At 29.2% G+C, this 10,531-nt stretch overlaps 1 protein-coding gene across 1 annotated transcript in view; it reads left to right on the top strand.

The window, feature by feature from the left end:
• Positions 1-10,531, top strand: part of LOC111683337 (Down syndrome cell adhesion molecule-like protein Dscam2) — a 48,145-nt gene that overhangs the window by 24,100 nt on the left and 13,514 nt on the right. The window contains exons 7-13 of the mRNA XM_046952488.1: positions 162-289; positions 398-534; positions 1,554-1,696; positions 2,309-2,470; positions 4,706-4,850; positions 4,912-5,348; positions 5,450-5,603. Coding sequence (XP_046808444.1) covers positions 162-289; positions 398-534; positions 1,554-1,696; positions 2,309-2,470; positions 4,706-4,850; positions 4,912-5,348; positions 5,450-5,603 — 1,306 coding nt within the window. The remainder of the gene's footprint in view (positions 1-161; positions 290-397; positions 535-1,553; positions 1,697-2,308; positions 2,471-4,705; positions 4,851-4,911; positions 5,349-5,449; positions 5,604-10,531) is intronic.

The raw sequence follows: 10,531 nt of genomic DNA on the forward strand, positions 1-10,531 counted from the left end.
AACTGAACTAAAACTGAACTAGAACTGAACTAGAACTGAACTAGAACTGAACTAGAACTGAACTAGAACTGAACTAGAACTGAACTTGAACTGAACTAGAACTGAACTGTCGTCTCTATATAAAATACTAAACCTCCTTATATTTCTTTTACTACTCACAGATGCCTCACCAGAATTACTTTATTGGTTTTCGGAGCAAACACTACAACCAGGTCCAACAGTATCTTTAAAATGTGTCGCAACAGGCAATCCTTTGCCACAATTTACCTGGACTTTGGATGGATTTCCAGTGAGTGAAATTTTAAAAATTACTAAAAAAATTTTAGTTTATAATTTTTTATTATAAAACTTTAAATGTTTTTCAGTTTCGTTCAATAAAAGTTTTATTTACTTTCAGATTCCAGATAATTCACGTTTTTTAGTTGGTCAATATGTTACGATCCATGATGATGTCATTAGTCATGTCAATGTAACCAATGTCAAGGAAGAAGATGGTGGAGAGTACACTTGTACGGCTCAGAATGCTATTGGCAAGTAAGTTGAAGATAAAAAACTCTTGTGTAAAAGGTCTTTGTGTATTGAAAAATTTTTATTTAAGATTTGTTGATCGGTAAAAAAAAAACTTTTTTAATCCATGAAAAAAATAAAGATTTAAATATATTAAAAAAAAATGTGATAATAATTTTTAAATTGTTTAAAACTTAATATAAAATTTTACACTCTAAATTAACCACAACTTTTGCCAAACAAAAGCTGTACAATTTAATATAAATAATATTAATAAATATAATTTCATTGAATAAAACAGCAATTAAACATAAAATCTATGTGCTTCTAAAGTAACCTACTTAAATAACAAAAATATAAATTCATAATCAAATAGAATCAATTTAAAATAATTTTAACCACACAACACAATTGAAAGGTATTAAAGTGTAAAACTTGCATTTATGCTTGATTGTATAAATTATACTTGTTTTAAAAATTTAAATGATTTTACGAATATTTAGTTGTACAATAACAAAAAATTCCATAAATTTTATAAAAAGCAAAAATGCATACAATTGCATATTTATAAGTTCTTGTTTAGATTGGAAAAATATTTGCAATCAGTAGAAACAAATCAATTTTAAAAGTTTTTATTTTATACTTTTACTGTGTTTTTTCTGAATACAATTGTATTTGAAATGTGGCGTATTTAAAGGTAAAAGTGTCACAATATTTTTTATACACACAAAGCAACCATTCTATTATAAATTTTTATTTGAACATTTAAATTATTTTATGAATTTTTTATTTGGACAAAATAATTTATTTTAAATTAGTTAGATGAATTGATTAATTTTTTTGTTGATAAAACTTAAAGCTATTGAATGTTTTGAAAAAGCATTTAAATTTAAAATTTATAACTTTTTTTTGTACTGACTATAACCTTATTAATCGTATCATTAATTAATTAAATTAATTATTTTATATGTAGAAAAGCTTCGCAATGAGTAAACAAAAAGTTTTGTTTAAATTATTAATATATATTTTATTTTTAAATTTTCCAGAGTATCACATAGTGCCAAAGTTAACATTTATGGTTTACCTCATATACGTGAAATGCCTAAAATTACTGGTATATCTGGCCATGATTTAATTGTAAAATGCCCAGTGGCTGGCTATCCAATTGACAAAATACACTGGGAGAGAGGTAAGAGATTTTTATTGATACCTAGTCTCAACTGTTAAGTTCTATATAAGTTCTAGCTTAGTTCTAGTTCAGTTCTAGTTCAGTTCTAGTTCAGTTCTAGTTCAGTTCTAGTTCAGTTCTAGTTCAGTTCTAGTTCAGTTCTAGTTCAGTTCTAGTTCAGTTCTAGTTCAGTTCTAGTTCAGTTCTAGTTCAATTCTAGTTCAGTTCTAGTTCAGTTCTAGTTCAGTTCTAGTTCAGTTCTAGTTCAATTCTAGTTCAGTTCAGTTCTAGTTTAGTTCTAGTTCCAATTTTTTCTGTAAACGAAATTTTAAATCTAGGCGAATGAGTAATATAATTGTGTTTCTGCATACTAGTATGTCACTCATACGCCATACTGTTTAACCAAGTATATAAACACTTTACGAACTTTAATCTAAATATAAACCTTTAAATCATGAAATATGTCTATGTGAAAAATATTTTAAGAAACAATAACTTCCATTTTCTATATCTCATAAATAAATTCCAATCAAAATATTTTCCAAAAACAATATAAACATACTTATACATATTTTAAAATGAACACAAATACAAGAAAGTTTTTTCTCTTCATTTTTGTATTGTTTAATTTAGATGGCCAAACTTTGCCCATAAATCGTCGACAGCGAGCTTACAACAATGGCACTTTAATCATAGAACAATTGCAAAGATTAGAGGATGCGGGCACTTATACGTGTATGGCACAGAATAAACAAAAACAAACTTCAAGACGAAATGTTGAGATACAAGTACTGGGTAAGTGTTAAGCAGCTATTGTTGTTCTTTTTAAAAGTTTTCATTATTGTAAGAATCGATTTTTTTATACATTAATTTGTTGTTTTTAAGGAAGGTATTATAAAAATTTTACGCTTGAAATTAGCAATATAAATATAATTTATTACAAACATTTTAAAGCACAAATTTTTGCTCAACGATATTTATGTAAAATGACTTCAGTACTCTAGAAAACTTCCTCTTTAATGGTCAATGACTTTTTTATATAAATATATATATAAAAAATATAAATATTTTCCTTATACACAATCAAAACCTCATCAGTAGCCAGAACAAAAGTATTTTCCTGCAACTAATGAGTATAAACACTAGTACCATAACAGTAATCATCATTACTATTGGCATCGTTTTCATCTTTATCATCATTATTACCATTAAAGTCATTATCTTCACCACAACTATTATTGTTTGATGCTGTTTGCAATTTTATTGTTACAACAATTGCAATCTGATACCAAACTAAAGCAAATATTCGTCTTATTTTTCTTCGTCTTGCTCTTGTTGGTGATTTGAACAATTGAAATATTTAGGGTTAGCAGTTAGAGTAATCCTAAACTATTTCACATTCCGAGAAGATAACGTTGTTCAGCTTTCAGATTATGAATCTGGCTAAATATATACATATAGGTCATTCTATTAATGTATATGAGGCTAATTATAGATGTAAACTATAACTAACACTAAATACTATTATCTAGATTAAGCTAAAGTCAAGTCGTCTGGCAAAACTTTAGACGCGTCTATAGTTCCTACTAAAGGTGATGTTATCATCTGTAAAACAGACTAGATTTTAGACACATATATTTACAAATCCACAGCCCAGACTAAAAGTACGACTATAACCCATACTATAGTACAGTCTAGACTATAGATTAGACTATTAGCTTGACTGTAGTCCAAATTATAGATAAACAGTATTAAATACGAAACTCTAGTCTAGACTATCTTCAGGGCTTTATGCAGGATATTTTCTAGAATAAGTACACGATTGTAATCCAAATTACAGACGCAACTATAGTTGAGATTATTGACTCGAATAGAGTCTAGAAATTGACGCTATTATAATCCAGAATACAGACAAGTCTAAACTTTTGAAACCACTAGAAAGTAGACTAGTAGATGAAGCTCAGATCAAACTAATATATAATCCAAAATCCAGATTTAATACTTTGAAAGAGACAATAGTTCAGATTATAGACGACAGTCAGTCCAGATTATCTTCGTGAATATAGATGAAACTTTAGTCAAGACTTTTAGACTATAAGACCAAACCAAACCATAGTCGAAATACGCTTAGATTTCAGATTATACTCCAGACAATAGATGGGAGTATAGATCGTATAGACTGTTGACAAATCTATAATCCAGATAATTTTAGACTATATAAGAAAATTAAGATGTGGATTCCAAACTTTAGACGGGAATATAACACATACTATGGGCACCAATGCAGACTATAGTATAAATTTAAGTCTAGTTTATGTTCCGGACTTTAGATGCAACTAAAGTGCAGATTATAAACGCGACTACAATCCAGACTAAAGATACAACTAAAGAAAAAACAAATAAGAAATTACAGTCGGGCTAGGCCAATCATATAATACCCTACAGACGGATAGATGCACAGATGGACAAACGGACAGACAGACAAGCAGACGGACGGACATATCCGATTGAGCGTGTGTATAGGACCAATATTATTGTGTGTATATCCACAAACCCAATACTAAAGTGGTATAGGGTATTATAGTCCAGAATATAGACGAGAGAATATCCCAAACTATAGTTTATGCTATAGCCCAGACTATATCAGAAAAGGATATATTGCAGACCATAAACGAGTCTGTTGTGCAGACCTTAGATTAATCTATAGTGCAGACTATAGACATGAGTTATAGGATATTAAATTACATAAGAAAATGGAAAAGGTTTATATCCTTCGTCCTAGCATTTCATGTTCATATTCAATATCAGTGAAATATCAGAAATCAAATTCTCTCCATAAAGCTAACCCTAGTTGCTAACAATGACTGCATACACCATGATTATAATGAGTTTTCAGTGGTTTCCACTAAACTGCCACTTACTAGTACAATGATACTTTTGCATTCATTCTACCATTTGCCCCACAATACACTAATGACTCACGTTTTGTACATTTTGTTGTTGTTTTTTTTTTTTCAATTACTCGTGCAGTGCCACCGAAAATCATGCCCATACAAGCCATGACCAATATGTTAAGAGAGGGCATGAGGGCAGCTATATCATGTCAAATATTAGAAGGTGATCTACCGGTCAGTTTTCGATGGGAACGTAATGGTAAACCTTTAATAGGAACTGGGTAAGTAAAGCAAATTTAAAAATGAAAATTAAATAGAAAATTATAAATTTATTATTTAAAGCAATGAAGTCATTAGACGTTTAGACGAATACTCAGCCAGTTTAGTTATAGAACATATCACGTCAGAACATTCGGGCAATTATACATGCATAGCACAAAATGTTGCGGGCACTGAACGTTTTATGGTGCCTTTATCGGTTAATGTACCACCTAAATGGATTTTAGAACCCAAAGATGCCAGCGCTCAAGCTGGTGATGATGTTTTCCTACACTGCCAATCATCGGGTTATCCGAAACCCACCATAACCTGGAAAAAGGCCATAGGGCCCACACCCGGTGAATATAAGGACTTTATCTACGAACCCACCGTACAACTATTTGCTAATGGCACCATACACTTTAAGAAAATTAGCAAAGAATCTCAGGGTCATTTTTTGTGTGAGGCCAAGAATAATATCGGTTCAGGTGTGAGTAAGGTGATATTTTTAAAAGTTAATGGTAAGTATTTATTCTGAAAAAAATTATATATAGAATTTAAATTTCATAATTATTTTATTGTAATATTTAATTTAAATTTATTTAATTTTTTCCTTGAAAAGTTCCCGCTCACTTCCAAACGAAATCGAAACAAATTTCTGTTGCTAAGGGCAAACAAGTTCATATACAATGCAACGTTCAAGGCGACAATCCAATTGATATTCAATGGAAATTGCAAGCAACACAGCAGACTATTGATGAATCTATGGATACAAGGTAAGTTTATTTTTGGTTATTATTATTTTATGTTTTTTTTATTTTATTTTCATAAGTGTTATTGAAGTGTTCATATTTATCTTGTTGTTGTTTCCTTAGGGTAGTATTGTTTGTGTGCAGGAGATATAATATTTTGATGTTTGTAATGTTTATTAGTAAACCAAATACTTTTATATCATAAGTACAGAATTTTCGAGAAAAAACTATTTCTAAAAAATTAATTATGAAGTAAATTTTATAATATTACTTAATTTATTTTTACTATAGTTTCTTGTAAAATTCAGAACTACAACAGTGTATATTATTAATAAGACTAGACTATAGACTAGACTATAGACTAGACTATAGACTAGACTATAGACTAGACTATTGACTAGACTATAGACTAGACTATAGACTAGACTCGATTATAGACTAGACTATAGACTAGACTATAGGCTAGACTGTAGACTAGACTATAGACTAGACTATAGACTAGTCTATAAACTAGACTACAGACTAGACTATAGACTAGACTATAGACTAGACTATAGACTAGACTATAGACTAGACTATAGACTAGACTATAGACTAGACTATAGACTAGACTATAGACTAGACTATAGACTAGACTACAGACTAGACTATAGACTAGACTATAGACTAGACTATAGACTAGACTCTTTTAACAAATTTTTGTATTATATCCATTCTCATGATCATAAAGATCACTCAAAGGGATGACAGGCAACTATTGAACGCATATGCTGCTTTTTACACCGACATGTGTCATTTGAAAAGAGAATTATCCAACCCATTAGGTATAGGATTTATCTGTCCTTAAACCAACATTATCTCCCCGCGATTTTGGGTATTAAACCAGTACAAATACTGTCGCAATTTTTGGTATTTATAGTCCGGTAGACTAGATGTATTAGTACCACCTCTTTACCCCGGGAATGCAATGACACCAAGGTGGAGATTTCTCCAAGGTAACATGCCCCGGCGGGAACACAGACAGGCACAGGCGGACGGACAGTAAGCACAAACTCATATAGTCTACACTAGCATCATTCTATTATAAGTTGTAGGGTATAAAAAAACATAGTCCTTGTTGCAGTCAAGGTCATAAACCATAATTTAAAATAATAAAACAAAAACTTGAAATAAATATTTCATTTGAATTCATAAAATATTTAAATATTTCCGAAATTTTGTTATAAAATTAGTAATATAATAACTAAATAATATTTTTCCAGTAAAGTAAATATTTTTCAATATGTAAAATCAAACAAACATTTCATAGTTGAAATGAAATTGTTTTTCTTTCAGTTTTGTTGTCAAATCTACTTAATTGAGTTCCATTTGTATGTCCATTGTTTTAAGATTTTTCAATAGATTTTGTTTTTTATTCATTTACTTTAGTTTTTGTTGCTGTTGTTGTTTTTATCAATCAATTAAAAATTGTTTCCATGCAGATGACACAAGTAATCAAATTGTCCTCTTTTCTTGTATTTGTATTTGTTTTATGTCTTATCTTCCCCAAAACTAGTCAATACAAGTGATATACTTATATACATAGATTTGCTTAGAAGCGTAGAAGATAAGAAGGGAACGAAAAAGAAAAATGATAACAAAAAGACTAACTAAAAATTTATCTTTTCATATACACATTAGAATGGTACGAAAATTAAACTCCACAAAAAATGTATCAGGTATTTATCTACCTGTCTATATTACATTAATTCTGCATCCTATTTAACAAGCAATGTTCTACTATATACAGGACCATAATCTCAACATCCAGTTATTGTTAAATGGTAGATATTCTGAGCAGTCAAACTATAGTTTTGAGAAAATATAACCAGACATAAATGTAGACCGATGTACAAATTTCAAATTGCAAGTGACATTGACATATTAACAACAAAAAATTCACTGTTTTATTTTTTATTTTTTTTTTTTTTTGAGTACCACCTTAATATGCATACATTCTTATCAATAAGTCTTTATACATATGAATAATTTCCCATTTACGTATGAATTTGAGAATGTGTGTGCATATTTGACGATTCTATTGTATGTACAAGTGTGTGCAAAGGAAACATTAAAAAAAAAGTAGAAAAAAAATAGAAATAAAAAGAATGAAAACCTTGACACAAGATTTCATTTTGATTCTTTTGTTATGTAAACAATGTCAGAAATTAAAATAGACAGACAAACGGACCGACATACAATATTAAAAATATGTTCTTATATATAAGTGAATGCGCATTTTCTAGGCAATAAACTTAATTTATTTTTAGTAATTTTTTATGCTAGAAAATTAAACAAAAATGCTTTAAATTCGGATGTTTAACACAATCTATGAGTTTAATTTCTGTTAGATTGGAACTGCCTATGGGAACTATTTTACATTTGATTAGACTATAGTTTAATATATATAAAATAAAATAGACTAAACTACAGACTACAGTATAAACTTAGATTGGAACTGCCTATGGGAACTATTTTACATTTGATTAGACTATAGTTTAATATATATAAAATAAAATAGACTAAACTACAGACTACAGTATAAACTAGACTATAGACTAGAATATAGACTATAATATATAATAGACTATAGACCACACAGTATAATAGAAAATAGACTAGACTATAGACTAGACAATAGAATAGACTATAGACTGGACTATAGACTAGACTATATACTAGTTTATAGACCAGATTATAGACTAAATACAAACCAGACTATAGACCAGACTATAGACTAGACTATAGACCAGCTTATAGACTAGACTATAAGCTAGACTATAGACCAGAGTACAGACTAGACTTTAAACTAGCTCATAGAAAAGACAACATATTATACTATAAACAAGACTATACACTAGATTATAGACCAGACTATAGACTCAACTATATACTAGACTATAGACTGGACTATAGAATAGACAAAAGACTAGACTATAGACTATAAATTATAGACTATACTATAGACTAGACTATAGACTTAACTATATACTAGACTATAGACTAGACTATAGACTAGACTATAGAATAGACAACAGACTAGACTATGGACTAGACTATAAACTAAACTATAGACTAGACTATAGACTAGACTATAGACTAGACTATAGACTAGACTTTAGACTAGACTATAGTCTAGACTATAGACTAGACTATAGACTAGACTATAGACTAGACTATAGACTAGACTATAGACTAGACTATAGACTAGACTATAGACTAGACTATAGACTAGACTATAGACTAAACTACAGATTATACTATGTGGACTATACTAGAATGGACTATAGACTAGACTATAGATTAGACTATAGATTAGACTATAGACTAGACTATAGTATAGTCTATAGATTAGACTATAGTCTAGTCTAAAGACTAGTCTATAGACTAGACTATAGATTAGACAATAGACTATAGTATATACTAGACTAGACTATAAATTAGACTATAGACTAGACTAGACTATACTAGTCTATAGGCTAGCTATTGACTAAACAATTGAGTAGTCCATAGACTTGACTATAGACTAGACTATAGACTAGACTATAGACTAGACTATAGACTAGACTATAAACTAGACTAAAGACTAGATTATAAACTAGAAACCAGAATATATACGAGGCTATATACTAGACTATAGACTGTTGTTGGTCTCTAGATAGGATTTCAGGTTGACACTGAAGAACATGAATGTATTTTACACGTTTTGGTGAAATCTTCTGACATTGTTCCACCTTATTTGGTAATAAAGTTTTGCTGGGTAGCCTTTGGATATTGTTTCATACCTTAATACCTTGAGGTCTTAAAAATTACTACCGATTGCATTGTATCCACTTACCGGTTATTTGCTTATAAAATATGTGATATTCTTCTATTGGACTATTGCCAGCAAACGGTTGACTCCAAGTCAATTGTAAACTACGTGATTGTTGCGAATTGATGCGCAAATTCTTCGGCTGCTCTGGTACTTCCTGTACAATTAATTGTATCGTCATTTCGTCCTGCAATAAATAAATAAGAAAACAGAAACAATTCCATCAAAAACAGAAAAGAAAATAGGATATATAAAAATGTAAAAAACTACATACTTATAATATGAAAAACAAGATGAAAAATGAAAGAAACATAAAATTGAATTGAATGGTGGAAATGACGACGATAGTGCAGGAGAAGAGGAAAATAATAAAACAAATGAAATTTATTCAAACTGACAGCAGTTGAAATCGATGAAGAAGATAAAGTATTAAGTAAATATTGTATATGAAATACTTGTGTAACTACCATTCGACGATCGAATAAATATTCGCAACAAGATAAATGTTAAAATAATGATAAATCGTAAAAGATTTCCAATAATTTATAAAACAATTTTTATTTCTTTTTATTTTCATGTTCATCATCTTAGAATCAAAGTAAATATTAACTATTGGCAAAAGTATTTGTTTTCGTTTTTTTTTTTATAAGGTAAGTGTGGAAACCTTCTGCTTAAATTTACAACATCTGTTGTATTTATTGTGTATATCTTAAAAGTGTTAAATGAAATTGAAATAATATAAAATTTACAAATATTGAAAAATCGACAGATGGCAATTGAAGGTGAATTATGATTGTTAAACAAACGAAGAGAACAAGTTTTAACGCGGTTATAATGAATGAAGTAAATTTTATTTTTTTGTATGTGAGCAGAATATTATTGCTATTGGTAAAACTCTTACTCACTTATTTTGCCAAAAACTACACTTTGCGCTAAAAATATTCTCATATAAATTTTTGAAAATACAAAAAAAAAACTTATATGAAAAATGAACTATAGACTAGACTATAGACTAGACTATAGACTAGACTATAGACTAGACTATAGACTAGACTATAGACTAGATTATAGACTAGACTATAGACTAGACTATAGACTA

This window comes from Lucilia cuprina, chromosome 5, assembly GCF_022045245.1.
Source record: "Lucilia cuprina isolate Lc7/37 chromosome 5, ASM2204524v1, whole genome shotgun sequence".
Lineage (NCBI taxonomy): Eukaryota > Metazoa > Arthropoda > Insecta > Diptera > Calliphoridae > Lucilia > Lucilia cuprina.